Genomic DNA, 20,110 nt, shown 5'->3' on the forward strand with positions numbered 1-20,110 from the left:
ATTTCATCATGCATTTACAGTTACTAGACTAGATGTTAATTTTCATTAGACAAGACAGATACTTTAGATCACTTTGACATGATGGTGGTGAACTAGACACAGAAAAAAATCTATTAACATTGTATAATATTTCTCTGATTAAAACAGCTGAGAAGATTTTACTGATCTATTTATGTGTTAAATATTACCTGAGGCACAAGCTCGATAGCTTGTGGTTTTGGTGCCCCATGTTTAGAAATGCCATTACTGTGAGCATGGTGTCCTCCATCCTCACTGCTTGGCACAGACCATTTGTCCTGTGTCCCCTTTCTGCAGAGGAAACTAAAAACATTCAACATTTAAAATTTTTCCACCCTGAACTAAAATTTCTAAAAGATATTCATATGATGAAACTTTACCTGCGGCGGTATCCAAACATAAGGAACAGCACACAGAAAATGATGCAGGCCATTCCAATGTGGATTCCAACCACCATCCCTGCTAATGAGCCCTCAGTTTCCCTACAGTTGCACCTGCTTTCCTCCCCTGCACAAAATGCATCGGCAAATTAATTTGTACCAGCATATCATTCCCAAACAGGGATTCTCCAATTAATGTACCGTAATTTCCGGACTATTAAGCGCACCCAAATATAAGCCGCACCCACTGAATTTTACAAAGATTATTATTTTGAACATAAATAAGCCGCACCTGTCTATAAGCTGCAGGTCCTACATTGAAACTAATGAGCTTTACACAGGCTTTAACGAAAGACAGTGTCTGTTATACGGCTTGTATCTAAACAGTAGCCTACCAAGAAAGTCATTGTCCACTGTCTGTCCTCCTTCCTTTCACAACAATTTCTCTCGGGAGTTTATCTTTTGGCATCGTCACGCGTTTAAAAATCACCATCGGTGAAGTTTTTCTCCCGATGCCGTGCAGCTCAGAACACAGGTGAAGTGCGTTTTTTCATGCCTGGTTGTTTTCAGCATGACGAAAGATTCGCATTTCCAGTTGACAGTCCGAGTGAGCGCAGGTCAAACGTCAGAGGAACATCATCCATATTTATGATGTGGTGCAGCCTGATTCAGTGGGAGCGCCTCTGATTCAATATAAAGAATTTCATTGGTTCACCTAAAACCGTTCGGCAACTTCATTGGTCTAATGTTATGGGGCTCAGTTTTTTGGCTTGAATCTTGTGAAACCGGGAAAAACCAGGAAAAATCCATAAATTAGCCGCTTCATTGTTTAAGCCGCGGGGTTCAAAGCGTGGGAAAAAAGTAGCGGCTTATATAGTTCGGAAAATACGGTAGTTGGTTATTTCAAAACATTCAAAACATGCATTCATTTAACCTTACCAGCACTGGCTTTAGCTGTGGTCCCATCCTCAGCCAGTGATACCAAACGCTTAGAGCAGTCACTCTCTCCATTTCCATTATAGGCCACCAGTTTGACTTCATACACAGCACCAGGATCTAAGGCGCCATCACACAAAAAAAAAACATTAATCACATAATCCTTCACAAAAAAACGAAATACTCAGAGACATTAATTGAATGAGGGTCAGGAAAAAATGTTAATCAGGACTGTTTATAGGCACCTATTCTCACTTATCAAGCTTTATTTTTAAATCTTGATTTGAAGCTGTCTACACTATACCTACATTATGCCTTCAATTATTATTAATCTATTTATTTCATTTATTTAGCTGTTTTTCTCCTAAATATGAACCCTATATGTATACAGTATATCATGGTTGAGGTATGACAGATATTAGATGGGACAAAAAAACTAATATCTATCAACAACTTGACTGTCAACTGCAATGATTTATATCAGGAGTTTTAATAGATGGCATGATAAGAGTTTTTTGAACACTTTGAACTCACGCACACACACGTACACACAAAAAGCCAGATAACTACATTCATGATTTTTTTTTGAGTGTTTCAAATGTCACAACTGATCATTTTGTGCAGACACGTCACTGACATAGATTGGAAAATATCAGTGCTGATAGAGATCAAACATAGATCACCTGATTAGCATTTACATTCATATTTGAATTAATGGAATTTGCCTTCTTAGTGTGTATTTTTATAATCCACCATGACAAATATTCACAGCTAATAATCTGCAATGCATGAATAAATTATATATTAAGGATTATTAAAATCTTAAATACATTTTTTCATTTAACTACAAAGATTGGAAGTGGGTGAGTATTTTTCTTCATTGTGGTCGGCTTTAATGGCCTTTTTTAATCCTCATATTGACTTGATATTGAGATTTATAAACTATGTGATTATGTATAAAAGTCTACAATTACTACAGAAATGAGGTACTTGAGGTAGGTTTTTTAATCCAGGCCTATAGCTAAAACAACATTAACACAACATTAACTGTCTATCTCTTCAATTACTTGACAACTGAACTGCAGATGGTCTTCGCTCAAATTCTGTTCAATCCCACCTCCATCTTAAACCATTAATGGTTTTGTTACACACAATTACGGTTAATGTAAATACATTTCTTTTTTGCAGATAAGCCCAAAGGACACTATGTTCTTCAAAATATTAATGAAAGCAAAGCACATTAATGATAAAACTCATAGCATTTATTGTACAATCATTCAAATCAAATGTTTCTGCTGCCTTATAATCTTATATAAAACATAATAATCATAGTAAAGTTATTTACATGAAAACACACACATTTAGATGTTCTATCCAATGAAACATTGTGTAAATACTATGGCTGTCAAAAATAATGTTTAAAAAAGCTGCACTTAATCACAAATTATTTCAAGACAATCATTAAATATTTTAATCGATTGACAGCCATAGTAAATACACCAAAGTACATTGTAATTAACTGAGCACACACAAATACATCCAAATTTAACTATGTGTTCTGACAGTCTCACACTTACCAAGGTGTGCAATAGTGTGAACAGTAGTGTGACACGACATTTGAATTGGGCCCTGGAAATCTCCGTGAGGGACGCGGCGGTAAGACAGTCTGAAACCCTCGACTTTACCTGGCTTGTTTGGCAACTCCCAAAGGACTTGCACCGATGAGGCATTCATCACTTTGGTAAAGAATACAGGTGGAATAGGAGCTAAAAAATAGAGATAAAGCATATATATATATATATATATATATATATATATATATATATATATATATATATATATATATACAGACATAAAGCATAAATAATTAAGCAAATGTACAAAATCCTATGTTTCAGATGTTCCTGTCACCACTTTTATTGTCCTTTACTGTTCAGTGATCTTCCTGTTTGGTAAAATCCAAATCAATTAATTACCAAATTAATCAACTATTTTAAAAGAAAATCAAACATTAACAGGATTCTGACCCTTCACAATAGCAGGTAAAAATACCTGGTCTACCAGAAGCTTGGAAGGCAGTGTTACAGTATCCTGGCCAAAAAAAGATGATGTCGGGAAATGCAAATGTCCAGTGCATCCATGTGGAACCATCCACAACAGTAAAAGGTGACTCACAAATAAACAGATGCTCAAGCATCTGCACATTTTATTACATTTATGCATCTCTGAAAGAATTAATCATATTCTGAAAAGAGTACACAGAATGTGTGGTATGAAGTTAAACTATAGTCTATACAAATAAGTGAAATGTTTTGTTGATGGAGTAGAGAGTATAAGGTATAGAGACGGTCAGAAGGAGTTGCATTGTGTGTTTGTGAATTTAGAGAAAGCATATGACAGGGTGTCGGGAATGGAGTTGTGGTATTGTGTAAGGAAGTTAGGTGTGTCAGAGAAGTATGTGAGGGTGGTGCAAGACATGTATGAGGACAGTGTGACAGCAGTAAGGTGTGCGGTAGGAACGACAGACTGGTTCGAGGTGGAGGTTTTTACTGCATCAAGGATCGGCTCTGAGCCCTTTCCTGTTTGCAGTGGTGATGGACAGGTTGACGGATAAGGTCAGATAGGAATCTCCGTGGATTATGATGTTTGCAGATGATATTGTGATTTGTGGTAAGAGTATGGATAAGGTTGAGAAGAGCCTGGAGAGGTGGGGGGTACGTGCTGGAAAGAAGGGGAATGAAAGTCAGTAGGGGTAAGACAGATTACATGTGTTTGAATGATAGGGAGGATAGTGGGGTGGTGCGGTTGCAGGGAGAAGAGGTGGAGAAGGTGGGGGAGTTCAGGTACCTGGGGTAAACAGTGCAAAGTAATGGAGAGTGTGTTAGAGAAGTGAAGAAAAGAGCTAAAGATGCTGAGGTTTTTGTTGGGAGTGACGAGGATGGACAGGATTAGAAATTAGTTTATTAGAGGGACAGCGCATGTAGGACGTTTTGGAGACAAGGTGTCTCCAAAATCATGTAGCGGACAGGGGGTGTGGAGACGGATGATCCGTTGTGGAGACCCCCTAATGGGAAAAGCCGAAAGAAAAAGAAGAAGAAAAGTAGACAGAAATCTTAGCTTCTAGATTTTGTGTCTTTTGGCATACACAACAGCGGTTACATACCGCCCCCTAATGTTGTAGCAACAACAGTGCTCGACTCCTGGCTCGCACCCAGAGGAGAGTAGGCCTTCAGGAAAATGGAATAGGTGGTAGCTGGCTCCAGGTTTATAAGGTCATGCTGGTAGGTTGTCTTGCTCACAGCTTCCTGAAGTTCTTTATTTTCTGGCTCTGTTAATTAATAAATCATCAAATAAGTAATTTTGAGTTATGACAGAATAAAACAGAAATTATTTAAAATTTGCCATTTCAAATTTTTACATAAAAAAAAGACAAATCTTAGATAACAATAATTAGTGGCTAAAATAATAAGAAATTTATAATGTGTAACAGTTTAAATGCATTTTGAAGTTCAGACAAATGAACTAGTGAACCTATCGGCAGTTTAGCAGTGTTACTTACCACCCATTTTGCGGATGTGTAACACATATCCGATGATGCTGTCGGTCACTTCTATTGGAGGCTGAGTCCAGGACAGCTGCAGGGTGTTTTTGGACAGAGGTGTGACCTTCAGGCCCTGAGGAGATTCAGGCAGCTCTGTGGCCATAGTCACAGCCAAACGAGCACTTGCCTGGTTGGTGCCAGCACTGTTCTCAGCTATGCACTGGTAGATGGCCTCATCTTCAGACGTGATACGAGTCACTGCCAGAGTACTGAGGGATATATTTTATTTGTTATGAGAATAGAGGGAAATTTATATCTACATCAATATTTAAAAAAAAAAGTTTTATACATCTAATGTTTTCTGAACTTAAAAAAAATCTAAACTATAGGATCAATATGAGAAATCTAATCTCGAATGTTTAATCCAAGTATTATAATGGAAGATTAAAAGAATATTATTGGTAAATTTTGGGAATTTTTTTTTATTTCTTATTAGTTGACCATTGGTAATAATAATTTAAAATATTATTAAAGAAATAGGTAAATTAGCAAATATTGTATGAAATTGGGAATGCAGTTACAACTGAGTAAAGACTGACATCGTGTGGTGACAGAGAGAATTTACCCTCAGCTTTTGACTAGTTTTAGTCCTAAATTTGGCTTATTCCATTTTATTAAGTGTATTTTACAATTTTTTTTTAGCATTAGCAACAATCTGGTGTTGTTCGTGGTGAATTTTAAATTGCACCTGTTGTTGTTGGTGAGTTTGACATTGTCTCCAGGTGTGAGGATCTTGCCATTCTTTAGCCAGATGAGGTGAGCTTCAGGAACTCCTTGAGCTACACATGTAAACACTGCACTGCCCCCTACTGGTTTAGACACAGACTGTGGCCACTGGATGAATTCAGGAGGAGCTGCACATGCAAGCAGGTGACAAAAACAAACAAGATAAAAAAAAATCAAAAACATGAAAGAGTAGAAAGTCCCAACATACAAAGAACAAGTGTATAGCACAATAAACTGCCATTTTAAAAAGTCTATTACTGCATTGTTAGCATTGAAATGAACAGTCTGGATATGTGAAAAATGAAATGTTAATCTGCACTTAAGTTTGCAATAATACAACAATAATACAACATTGTTATGCTGTACACCTATGTAAATGTAAAAATAACAGGAGGTGCTAAAGAAAGCACTAACACAGTTGTGTTCAATCTTTTCCACAAAGGGCCTGTGTGGTTGCAGGTTTTCATTCCAACCAATCAAGGGAACACCTGATAGATTGGACACCCCTGCACTAACAGAACCTAAATCTGACTAGTCGAATAAAGACAATAATGTGATGATCTTGAATCTAAAAGTGTCAATAACATCATATTTGCAGAATTCAGTGGGTTTCAACCAGCAATCTGATTTTGCATACAAATAAGTTTTCATTCATTGAATCCACCACCATTTGAAGTCAACCTTTAATATATGATCTTGAACTTAAATATTCTAAACCTGCTCCGTCTCCCGGAGTGACGTTTGTGGATCGTCCGTCTGCACAGCGGGGCAGATGTGGGTTCACCGTTCCGCATGACACTCCTTCAACGGCCTCACAAAAGCCGTGAATATATAGAAAGCTCCAGACCCCCAAAACTTGCATCTTATTAACCTATTGACACTAGCTAGGGCTAAACCCCCACCAGACCTCTTACACCCTCACAGGAGGTCCATGACTCTCCAACCCTGGGAAGAAGGTCTGTGGGTGTCTCAAAAGGCCAAGGGTCAAAGACAAGCTTATTTCAACAGAGAATCATTCATCGGTTCATTCAGTAAACCCCGGTTTGCAAGACTATAGACAAAAATATAGATCAGCTGGATGCACAAACACCCTAAAGGGAAAAAGTATAATTGTGTGTCTGAGTTGATTGATTGTGGCTTCAAAATTGTGAGGAAACAATCTCCCATCCTAAGAATAACATTTCAGGAAGTGAAAACATGAAAACATAAACATTGGTACATTTAGAGCAGGGGTCGGCAACCCAAAATGTTGAAAGAGCCATATTGACCAAAAAAAAAAAAAAAAAATCTGTCTGGAGCCGCAAAAAATTAAACGCCTTATATAAGCCTTATAATGAAGGTAATGTAAGCGTCTATATTACCCCCTTAGTATCAAAATGATAAGTAGGCTACAAATACATAGTGAGCATTCATGATTAAATGTTTATTTTCCCTGCAGCGCATCCTGGAGAGAATGACGCACCACGTGACTACTCTGCTGTACGATGGTGTTTTAAGTTTAACTTCCATTATAATTTTAATGTATTATGTTTCATTGCATTGATGAAATTAAAGAAATACAATAAAGAAAGCTGATTTTTGATGTCATTTTTACTTTAGGATTCGAAAATACAACAAAATGTGCAACGTGCATAGGCCATAGAAACGTGTTTCGCAGTTTTTTTTGACGTAAATCTTCGTTGACAGAAATGTTGAAATTAAATATTTATTATACACATTTTTACAACGTTGAAAAACGTTAAGAATGTTTATTAATTTATATCGTACTGAAATAATATTATATTATATATATTTTTTTTTTTTTGAAAAAGCTCCAGGGAGCCACTAGGGCGGCGCTTAAGAGCCGCATGCGGCTCTAGAGCCGCGGGTTGCCGACCCCCGATTTAGAGCTAGTAATAATAAAGATTCCATGTGATTTTAAGAGACATGTGATCCACATGAATTGGGGTGAATCGAATCCACCAAATTCTGACTTATTTTAACAGCTCACTCTGCATTATCAAACAATATCAAAGAATTAAGATGTTTGTAAAATAGTGAAATAATTAATTAATTAATTAAATAATTAATTTAAATAAAACACCTATAAAACACCTAAATATCAAGTTATATATTTGAGAGCAAATACTGTGCAAAGTGGCATGAAATGTAATAAAAAAAAAAATTGAATCCCATTGTGGGAGAGGGTCCTACTCCTACTCAGTTGTAGTTTACAGCTGAGACCTAGCTGACAGTGTCACTAACCTTTCACATCAACCAATCTTTAGAATAGTATTGATCAGCCTTCCTGTGTGCAAGGTCTCGGTGATGACCTTTACTTTGAGCAGACATATATATATATATATATATATATATATATATATATATATATATATATATATATATATATATATAAAAATTTAATTATTTTTGGCTTTTAGTCTTAATGTATAAATAAGTATTACACATGTTTTATAAGAACTGTTACAAAGTTCTAAAATAGTCTCTTCATATTGTATGCAGAATAAGTGTACCTGAAGAATTGTTTTGCCTGGGACAATCAAATCATCAAGCAACACTTAAGTGCTTGTCTGAAATCCTCATATTCAAGAGCAATATTTTCCCACATGTTCTGAGAAAACTTGATCATCTGTCAGCTGTTGAATCTGGACTTTGCTATAATATTTCATATGAAAATTCTCACCCCAAATATAAAGGAGATGAATATCAAAGGGTCTGTTAGACAAAGCTAAAGGGTCTGTCAGACCCCCACCACATCTCTGTACCTTGAACTTCGTCTCTCTCTGCTGACTCCCAGCTGTGAGGAAAACGACCAACCCCACTACTGTGGGGGTAAAATTGGGGGTAGGGGCATTGAACGACCGTCTCCCGTTCTCATTTGGGAGTCATAAATTGTGCTGAGCTCCACCTCTGATCGGCGGTCTGTCAGACCAGGCTCCACCTCACCCCTGCTGCTCTAAAACCGCCATTGGCAAAAGTGTCAAAGGATGAGAACTGACAGGCCAAAGGTTAGAGGTGATGGATTTTCACACTAAACACACAAACACACGTTTCTGCTATGACTGACCCTTCTGTCTATCCTTCATTAGACATTTCCATGAAGGCATCTGTTTGGACTAGGACTTCTGTCCAGACCATGGGTCAAGTACACAGGGAAGTGTGAGAACGTGAGAGAGAACGCTTTGTGTAAGATTAAATATCTCTTATTTCCTTCTATGTCTTGGTAACTCTGAGCAGGAGGTATAAATTTGAACATAAAATGTAATATATAATATAAATGAGTAAAATATTATTGCCTAGTGTGCAATGTGACTGATTATTCCAAGGTAATCAACTGATTATGAACTTCCTGAAAAAAAAAAGCAAATTATATGTTATATTTATTTTAGTTTTGGGTTTAAAGCCTCTTTGTAAAACTCTTTGTTTTGCTCTTTTTAAAAAAATCAATAAATTAATGAATATATTAAAGATTAATCCCCATGGCTACACAGCCAAACCCATTTTATACAACAGATAGGCAGGACTATTGATTGATCAGATTAAGGATGAACGCTTGGGATATAGATTGGAAAAAAAACACAGCTGCATGCAAGGATTTCATATTAAGACTAATTTTATTATACATAATCTGATAGATAACTATCTAAAGCAGAGTGAATTTCTCGTTAAAAATAGTCACCTTTGACTTTTTAGTGTTGTAGGCAGCAGAAGGAGCTGAACATTATTATGCCTTTTCCATTCATTTACAGTGTTTTGTGCCAAAACACAAGGACTGCATTTTTTTTATATTTAAAGACTAACATAATGTATTAAGGTTTTACATTTCAGTAAGAAAGTGTTGGTTTACAATTACATCTCACTTTTAACTAAATTGAACACACTCTACAATTAATGGCATTTATGGCCAAGTTGTGTGTCCAGTTACCATGAGGATGTCCAATTAGTGAGGGTAATGTCATAGAGAAATATGAGCAGGCTAAGCATATAGACAGTGGCAGGATGATGGATGAGCCATGTCAGCTTGGGGCACAAATAGTGAGACTACTTATTGAAGGCTTTATTCCCTAATCTTTCCACACCCGTACATCCTAATGCCTAGTTAGACAATAGCTTCATTGCTATTGCAATTACCAAAAATGCTAGTCGCAGCTCTCAGGATTTGGACGAGATGGAGAAAGTATGGAGACATCTTTCTCTCCTGGTTAGCAGTAATGATTAGTTGGAGATCCTGAATGTTGACATTTTACCAATTAGCGTTCCGATAGAATTACTAAGCACAAGTCCAGTTTCATTTCTGGCCATTCGTCAGTTTACAGGAAATCATCCTTTAGCTTCCTTTGGTTTAAATGTTTACCTACAGTTAAAACAGTCAAATATATTATGATATATTGTCATCACAGAGTGAGTTTCACCATCGATTATTCATCAATTATTCAGTTCATATTCAGATTGCTTTATCCTAGAATGGATCACAGTGAGAACCCTGAACCCAATATGTAGATTATATGAATCAAATCGGGGAAACAAGGAACGTGGTTCCACAACTTCAACTGACATTAAAGACTGTAGAAAGGACATTATTTATAATCACACACTCTAGTGCTCATGGTATTTCTCACACTCTGGTGTTTTGTATTGTTTTTATGATCATACTCTTGATATCACCCAAATAAGGATGGGTTCCCCTTTTGAGTCTGGTTCCTCTCCATGCTTTTTTCTTCATGGGATCTAACAGAGTTTTTCCTTGCCAGAGGCTTGTTCATTGGGGATAAAATCTTTTTTTTGGCTTCTCCCGTTGGAAGCCCCCACAGCGGATCCTCCGCACGTTTGATTTGGCACATGTTTTTACGCTGGATGCCCTTCCTAACGCAACCCTCCCCAATTTATCCAGGCTTGGGACCGGCACTGAAAGTGGCTGGGGTTGGTTCCCTGACCGGGGATCAAACCCGGGCCGCAGCGGTGAGAGCGCCACATCCTAACCACTAGACCATTGGGGATAAATACACATAATTCACTTATTAAACATTTTTGTTCTATAATTCTTACAGTCTGTAAAGCTGCTTTAAGACAATGTCCATTGTTAAAAGCGCTAAAGAAATAAACTTGAACTTGTGTCTCTCCACAGGGGAATTAACAATAGCTCTGGATTGGACTATAAAGTTTAATTAAGTTGCCCATATTTCAAATTCTTATACCTCATGGCAGCTTACCTTGAACTACTAGCCTGCCAAGAGCTGTACGTCTCATCCTTGTACCAGGACGATTGGCAGCACACACATACACTCCAGAGTGCTGCAGGGACACATCAGAGATCATCAGATTCCCTGTGCCCAGGACCTGGATTCCTTCCACACCTATAGATCTGCCATCTGAATACCCAAACACACAGAAACACAATTGAAGTATAGTACATAGATCTAGTACACACTGTGTGCTACACACTCGAAAAAACAGGAATGTTTGTGGTGATGATACAATAAAAGCATCATATTAAGATCACTTAAAACATGCTGGGATGAAAATCTGAAAGTTCTAACCCAGTCTGCTCCAAGACACAATAGGCCTGGGGTTTCCAGTAGCAATACACTCCAGAATGGCTGTCTGATGGACAGTGATAGTGAGATTCTGGGGGCCAGACAGGATCACTGGTTCCTTGTAGATGCGTGAAGCACCACCTGATGGAAAATAAATTTGGGAGAAAATGTGTTAAAAATGCAGAATTCAAATGTAAATGAAATCGGCTATGACATACGACAATATGAAATCATGATTATTTATAAAATAAAGATGCAACATGTCGATAAACATTTAGTATTTCTATGATTATTATTTCATGAAGGATATATAGCTCAAGCCAGGTTATTAGCGAAAATGTTATGATGTCAAAAGTGATAGGCAATGCATTTAGATTCTGTTTTACCAAACTGATTTCTATCTCCTTTTAAAAAGGAAATGTTTACTGACCAGTGACGTTAAGAAGGGCTTCATGGCTGTAGCGGGTGTTCGCAATATTTGTGGCAACACATCGAAAAACCCCAGCATCTGACTTCTTCACCCCAGTGATCTGCAAGATGCCCATGGGGAGAAGTGTATACCTGGATTGCACAGACAGAGGGAAGAGAAAAAGCGGGATTTTTTTTTGTCAGAAGGAGAATAGGTCACAAAAAAAAAATATTAGTTTCTATATTACCTTTCATTTGATGTGCTTATGGCCATACGATCTTTCTCCCAGGTGATGCCGGCCTCAGGAATACTGTTCACCTGGCACTGAAAACGTGCCACTCCTCCCTCGTCCACCATCATGGACTCTGGATGCATGTAAAACTTAGGAAGGGCTGCATGAAATAGATAAATAAATAAATGTCACAGATGTGAAAACAAAATTACCATTAATTTAATATCACATTTGTTAATTATTTAAATGGATAAATCTATTACCTTGCATGTAGAGTACAACGTGTATTTGCATAATCAATAAGCAGAATTTGACAGGTGCAACACTATGTTTTTTAGGAAAACATATTTTGTTCAATGTGCATTATATAATTAAAACTTTAAAGCTTACATGCCAGGTGAACACGGGCCTTACGGCTGACCAGCATGCCGTAACGGTTCTGGGCTGCACAGTGATATTCTCCAGCATCAGTGGAATCTCCATCTCTTTTCTTCTGAAAGCTCCGAATCAGGAGGGTGCCATTGGACAGAACTATGGCTCGTGCACCAGCTCCTGTAGGTACCGGTTTTCCATTCCTAAGCCACGTCACAGTGATGGGTTCCTCACCCTCCACCCGGCAGTCTAACATTAGCGGCTTCTCCCTTACAGCAATTACGTCATTAGGCTGGAGCAGAAAGGCCAGCTCTAAGCTATTACAAGCACCTGACCATGAGAGAAAGAGAGAGCTGGTTAGACCTCAACTGTAGAACATTGTGAAACTGGTATTATAAGGTTCATTTCAGCTTTTAGAAACAGAGAATACTAAGGTCACAAAATGAATAGGTTTACTTGCAATTATGCAGCAATTCTTTGGGATTTTATCAGTATATTTTGACAATTAACTTTATTGTGATGTTGAGATCATGATTGCTGATACTGTATTAAATGATTATTGAAAAAAGAATGATATGCCCAACCATAAAATTAAATGAACAGACATACAGACAGTAACTTCCCCTTAAGTATAACCTTATAATCTATATCAAACTTTATTCAAACAAGCCAATACTGCTATTTGTACCCACAACTAATTCTTTAAATACTCATGATATTAAATCATGATATAATACTCTTAATTTTTGAGATTAACTGTACTTGTCTTTCATTAATAATGAGGCAATTGTCAAGTCACATTCAATGAAAGTGACCCTTTTCTTGGCAAATAAAGTTTTTTGTTCTGATTCTGAAATATATCATTTTTAACACAGAAAACAGATCACTGGATCACTGCCATATAAACAAAGCTTTTCTTCCAAACTACACTGCCTTGCTAGATTAAGGTGTTATGTTCTCAATATCTTCTTCAGCTTTATATCATCAAACAGGGCCTGGCTATAACAATTAGGCCAAATGCCATGAGTCCACTGAACCAAAAAGGATCTAGACGAAGAAAAAAAGAGACCCAAAGAGTGGTGAAGGTTATGAGGTCAAGTTAAAGCAGCCACTTTTGAGTAAGCCCACCCTGATGACAATAACAGTGTGACAACTCCCTTTTTCCAACTCCCTAAAAAAAGCTGCAATCAACCATCAGGAGCCATGCTTCTCTCAGATTGGGCCATCTGCCCCCTACTTATGCAGACACCCACCCTTCCATACCCCCACCTCAGACCCCATTTTCCTTTCACTCTGACTTGGAGGTGACTTTCCCATGCCACTCGCTAACCCCGGTCCTCTCTAAGTGTCAACCTTTATGCTTTGGCTCTTTCCTTCATTTGCTTTTCTTTTCAGATGGACGTCTCCACACTCCCATCCACACGTATGCCCCAAAGTGACCCAGGGCGATAGCCATTGCTTAAGTCCCAGCTGTTGTTGAAGTCTGCTCTTGAACTTGCACTATAAAATGTGAAGTAGTAGCTTCTGGACACAAGTAACCCCCACCATGGGACGGGATATTATTCACATCACACCTCTGACACTGTTCCTAATAAACATGCACCTGCTTTAGCTCCTGTCTTAAACATTATAATATGAACAGCAATAACAATTAAATTCAACAACAAACAGCAACAGACTTAACCTTACAAATTTTAAGCCATCGGTTTTTCTACAATCAGCATAGCTATATATATGATTGTCTATATTATGCTTTTCCGCCATAATATCAAAGTTCAATACATTTTTTATACAAAATGTGTTAAATATATATTAAATGTTAAATATATTTATGTTACATTATGTCAATATATGAAGCAAATTATGCATGGGCTGAATTTATATGAGCCCCTTGTAAACTATATATAATATTTATAAAGACAAAGTTGTTTGTTTCTCAGTAACACATGCCTATGGAAACCAGCAAATATACAAAACAGGCATACAAAATTGTGTAGTACCTTTTCTTTTTGTTTTTACAGTGTCATTTTTATTTCATGCTTTCATTTTAGTCCAGGGAATTATAATATGATGTTTGGTGTTGTATCAAAATCAAACTTTGAATCAAAAATGATATTGTTCGATCCCTATATGACACATCTTTATTGCCATAAACAGTTTGGGCATGATTTTGAAAGATTATTTTCACTCTTTATGTGGTGATGTGTCACAATCAGCACATGCAGAAAGCCTTGCTCAGCTGTTCTGTGCTGCCTTTTGACCCCTGGTCCACCCCCACCTGCCCACTGTGGGATAATATAATTCAGTTATGGCTTGTAGGGAAAAGAGGTTATGTCATAAACTGGATCAAATCTATATAAACACAGCACAAATTCATGGGATACTACAATTTTAAGCAATATTGTACAAGCATGTATTGGTGTGGTACTTCAAATAAAAGTCCATTGAATCAAAATATCCTTTTTAGTAAAAATACTAATATTACAACATAATGCATGTGTCTTTGTATTTGTTTAAATTGGTTGCATTACATTTAAAAAAATAATTAATATAATGTATAGATGTAGGCTTACTAATTCTACAACTTTCAACAAAACTATGTCTTCTCAATCTAAATGCTTGAGTGTTCAAGTGTGAGGAGGAATAAATTTTCAGGTAAAGAATAGTGGAAATGAGATTCTGCGTTCTTGTTAAGGATGTCCAGCACAGCTGGAGTCCTCCACCCATCCCCACCCCTTGAATTGTGCCCCGATCCCCTAAAGGGTCATGAGAGAGTTGGATAAAGGTGAATGGGAGAAGTGGGGGCTTGTGACAGTGTCCAGTCATCAAAAGCCATCTCTATCCCTCTTTTAATTTATTGTCTCCACTTGGGGTTGGCCATGAACTTCACTACTATTTTCGTGGCCAGGCCTTAGAATAAGCTTTCCCATCCCCAAGACAAAGACTTTAACTGAGGCTCGACAACATCAAGGCAAACATAAGCAAATCATTTCATTGATTTCACTCCATTTGCTTTTTTGAGAGACAATCATTACAATTAAGATGACAGAGAAGGCTAGGAATTATGGATGCTATGTACATTTTATTTGAGGTTTTGCTTCATTATTATTTACTAAAATTGCTACTATAAAATAAAATAAATATTTCTAACATATAGAATAGATACACTGTATAGCTAATAAAATGATATATATATATATATATATATATATATATATATATATGAATATATATATATATATATATATATATATATATATATATATATGAATATATATATATATATATATATATATATATATATATATATATATATATATATATGAATATATATGAATATATATATATATATATATATATATATATATATATATATATATATATATATATATATATATATATATACACGTGTGTGTGTTTGTGTGTGTGCATAGACTTTTGTACTTGTTTCAGAACATCTGTGCTTGGATGTGCAGAGTATTTGTTGATGTTAAGCTCATTATAATTTCTTATGGTCCTCTCTCACAAGAGTAAGCAGATTTGCTCATTCAAACTTGGCCCTACTTACACAATGTGTTACAAGGCTTTGAACGAAATTCCAAATGCATATGCACATTCACAAATTCCTTTCCCTCCCCTGTTTCGTCCATTATGTCAATGACTGCAGCAGGAGCTACAACACAAACAATGGCTGAATACAAACCTTGGGGGAGGATTTGTAAAGAAGCTGGGAGAAAAAGGGGGCTCGCCAGGCTCCGTGCAACGAAGTGGCCTGGAACTCCTTCTTTTGTGCTAATAATGGGAGTTAAACTATCCCAAGCTATGACTGCCACAAGCTCTTTATCAGTGTGCTACTTTAACACCCCTCTGTGAGCTAGCAGGGAGGCCAGACATTTCTTTTGTTTAACAGCTAATTGTCATTAGCTGTCATTTGCCATGTTCAAAGCCATGAAAACACTCAGAAATTTCCGACTGGTTCAGGAAACATGTTGGGCTCATCTCACATCTGTTATGTTCATCAATTACTGCTCCTAATTGTCTCAAAACAATATATGATGTGTGTCCACTTCATTAAACTACTGTGTTTCTATTACAACTGGCAAAACAAAGAATATATAAATAACAATCATATTATCATATCATTGATCATGCCACTTTAACTAAGTAGGTGTCAGCAAAATAAGCTAAAATGTTTTTTTGATTGGATTGGGTTTGATGCTTAATACTCTCTTTGTTATGGGTTTGTCAAGCCACAAACCTTTAGCTTGGATCAATAAGCAATATTCTGTAATTGTGGGAGGACAACACATGGTTTTGTTCTCCAGTCTGTAATTACAGGGGGAAGGGTCAGCACAGAGGATCTGCACTTCCATTAAGCCACAATCTCATTAAATCAAAAGTATAGACAAAAGTGTTTCTTCACAACATTATACTGTGTTTTAGCTCCAAAATGTAAATTCCCACATTATTTAGCCAACATCATTAAGAAATTGCTTCCATTAGGCCCCAGGATCTATCATCTATATATGTATCTAGATATGTAACGGATTATATTTCTTAGTCTGCACTTTCAGGGTTGTTTATTCTTATAAATATGTGTTTAAAATACTTATACTTGGAGCTACTAAAAATTTAAGCAGCTATAATTGTATGTAATTTCTTTAGTACTTAACTGTATGTTGACCTGGGTTTGATGAATAGCATACAGAGACCCCAGCACAAACTACTAAAGGTTACTGCCTAATAAAGATGGCCTAGTTGCTTCATCACCAGAGACTGTTTTAACAACAAGAGAATGCTCTAGCTTCATCCATTGTTAAAGTGTGTACATGTCTTAGTCTAAATAAAATACAATAACTGTGTCCACAACTATAAGTATTCACAACAGTTAGTGGCATGGAGGTAAATTAGATCTCAAGACACAACCCTTATAAAAAGGGCAACTTATATTTAGGCTGGGGGTTACACATCCAATGAAAATCCCTACAGGAAAGAGTATTATAAAGGGATAATATGTACAGATGCATGCTGCGATCTGACTGACACCTTGGGTTTATAATTGTACCTTCAGCAGGAAAAGGCCATGAAGGATTACTTTTAAATCCAACACTGATAGAGATGTATCCCACCCATATCTGCTTTAGAGTGCTGTGCTCTAATTCACTCCTATTGTAGCATGGTGGATTAGCTAGAGGGGTGTCTTGTCTGTATTACTAGGATCTACAGGGTATCCCCAAAGTCACATACATAGGGGAACTTTTTAGAATAATGTCTTTGTTTTATTTCATATTTATTTATAGTATTTTTTTTTCCAGATAGTCTTTAACAAAAAAGTATTGAAATCATTCTCATGGATGCATCAAGAAGCAATTGATGGTTGTGATGGACTTTATCAGGAAACATAGTAAACAGATCACACAAAACACTGCTTCCAAAGTTACATTTTGCTAAAAAGTATGCATTTCCCATATGAATTTTCATTGGACACCCTGCCTGCCTGATGTCCGAGTTGCACCCAGCAAGAAAAGAGGGGAGGCAGAACATGAACACCAGCAGCTGTAAAGGGGTTACCCTAACACTCACAGATGCACACATGCATGTGCACACATGCTTTAATAAAGGTTTCAATCTCAGTCAGTCTCCCAAAAAGACCTGGCCAGTGTTATGGAGATGAGGGTGTGAGGGTCAGGTCAGAGGGGGTGGAGAAAACTGCCCACTATTGTCTCCATGGCTCTTTTTTTAAGACCCTTCTATGGACTGCCATACTAACCAGAAGGGGGGGACCCTAGAGGTTAATGTCACCCAAGGTCATCATAAGACCTGTCTAAGACCACAAGTCTCCCTCCTCCCTCCTGGGACTAACCAACTCCTTCTGTTACAATGCTGGAGCATATTGTTTATTTATTATTCCTGCCTTTGAACACACACCATCAGATTCATAGAAATAAAGATGAACTTTTAAATAAACGTGTTAATCCTTATGTCGAGTTTAATATAAGGCTGCAAGTAAAAGTGCAGGCTGACAGTAAATTTTGCTTCGGAAAAAAAAAGTTCTTGAATAAATTGTTGGCTGATTATAAAAATATATTCTGAAAAATACTTACTTTCAAAAGAAAATGTGATACAATGTGTAGTTTCATGGAATTTGAACATGTTTTTTCAAAGAGCATTAAGAGAATTCTAAATGAATTCATTTTTACCAGATAAAATAAATCCTCTGATTGCCTAGTAATAAAATTATATTTGTTTCCGAAACAATCTTGTTTGGTTCAAAATAATTTTTGGATGCCAATTTTTAAACAAGTTTAATATAAATTCCACTCACGCCTTGAGGAAATAAACTTCTCAAAGTTTAAGTAAAATAAAATAAAATAAATAAAACTTCCTATATTGAGTGCATAATTTTTTTTCAAATCCACCTTTAAAAGCATTTGATTTCTTAGATATGCCTTTATCCAAGTTTAAGAACATGGATTTAGGAGTTTTACAAAGTATAATGTATACTTAAATAACAGCTTTAAACAGCTTTGCGTGATTCTCACACAGTGAAAACTGTAGAAACAAATCAGTTTGACTTTGTAGTAAAACTAAAGGAAACTGTCCCCAACTCTCCTTAGTCATATATCTGTATATCTTCATATATTAGTGTTTTTATTAAGAACGATAAAAAATGAACAGTATATTGGCCTGACCAAAGTTTCGACACCAAATGTCTAGAAACATCTAGAACACTATGTATGTGCAGCTTCAATGAAACATTATTGAATAACTGAGTAATACTAATAATACTATTGGAACAATATGCCCAAGCAGCAAAAATAATAATAATAATAATAATAATAATAATAATAATAATAATAATAATAGTAATAATAATAATAATAATAATAATAATAATAACACAACATATACATCTAGGGTCACAGGTAAGCTCAATAAACCCAGACCAAATTTATGAATGAATCTCCAAGCTTATATATCATAAATATCTGCCAAAATATCTAAGTTTGCTTAATACTATAAACCTGATATAGCTTGAAAGTTAGTGATACTTACATGAGAAGATAAATGTCAGCAGAAAGATCACCAGAATCCGTGGCTTCATGTTCACTTAAATCCAATCACAACAGGAAATAAACTTCTTCTGGCTTGAAATCAACGTTAAAATAAAATACTCAGATGCGTTCCTGAACTACTGCTCGCTTAATTGTTGAATTAATTATACAATTGTGTCGTTCTTTATTTATTGTTTGGTTGTTTATTTGAAATAAGAAAAAAAAAATTGTGCATTATAGTCCAGAGGATGCCGGGTGGAGGACTGCTGCTTGTGTCCACAGACACCGTCTAAATGCTCTCCGGCTGCGTGGGTGCGAGAAATGAGCCGCGGACATCAGAGACTCAGTGCGCGTGTCCGGTCTTCCATCTGTCATTCACACCGCTCACTGACAGCTCGCGCTGCGGAGAACCAGTCAGAAGCAGCAGGGACATCGGAGGGCGGGGCTTTGACACATATTATATAACTAATTACTCATCAAGAACACCATTTCTTCATGACATTTCCCCAAAATTATTATTATTAATTAATTAACTAAGATTGAGCTTCCAACACTTTTCTACCAGGAAAACACTTTTAAACACTGTCTAGATACATAACATTTCCCTCTAGAGAAATAATTCAGGAGTAAAATCAAAGAAATCTTTAGTGTTAAATGGGCCCTGAAAGAGTTTTTTGTTTTTGTACCTATTTCATTTTATTTGACTTTCAGTCCGCTTTCTAAACTATTTTCCTACACAGCCACGGGGAAGCCTGGACCCTATCCCAAGGCTCTCAGGGCACAAGAAAAGGAACACCCTGGACAAGTTCCCAGCCCCATTGCAGGGCACAATATACACATATTGCAG

The 20,110-nt window shown here is 36.6% G+C and overlaps 1 protein-coding gene across 1 annotated transcript; it reads right to left on the bottom strand.

Moving 5' to 3' along the window:
- Window positions 1-394: 394 nt before the first annotated feature.
- si:ch211-57n23.4 (immunoglobulin superfamily DCC subclass member 3) lies at window positions 395-19,423 on the bottom strand. Its single transcript, XM_046835177.1, has 12 exons — window positions 19,265-19,423; window positions 12,227-12,538; window positions 11,852-11,996; window positions 11,626-11,756; window positions 11,199-11,336; window positions 10,872-11,030; window positions 5,624-5,789; window positions 4,894-5,144; window positions 4,498-4,662; window positions 2,912-3,100; window positions 1,344-1,454; window positions 395-525 (listed from the first exon to the last, which is right to left on the bottom strand). Exons 1-12 carry the CDS (start codon window positions 19,311-19,313, stop codon window positions 395-397), a joined length of 1,947 nt encoding a protein of 648 aa, XP_046691133.1. The 5' UTR covers window positions 19,314-19,423.
- Window positions 19,424-20,110: the final 687 nt, after the last annotated feature.

The sequence above is a fragment of the Silurus meridionalis genome, chromosome 22 (genome assembly GCF_014805685.1).
Source record: "Silurus meridionalis isolate SWU-2019-XX chromosome 22, ASM1480568v1, whole genome shotgun sequence".
NCBI lineage: Eukaryota > Metazoa > Chordata > Actinopteri > Siluriformes > Siluridae > Silurus > Silurus meridionalis.

Bases quoted from the DNA above. Each gene is read 5' to 3' on its own strand.
- si:ch211-57n23.4 (XM_046835177.1), bottom strand. From the start codon at position 19,313: ATGAAGCCACGGATTCTGGTGATCTTTCTGCTGACATTTATCTTCTCA. The intron at 12,539-19,264 runs GTAAGTATCACT...TCTCATGGTCAG, and splicing joins GCTGACATTTATCTTCTCAT to GTGCTTGTAATAGCTTAGAG. The intron at 11,997-12,226 runs GTAAGCTTTAAA...TATTTCATGCAG, and splicing joins GGCCCGTGTTCACCTGGCAT to CCCTTCCTAAGTTTTACATG.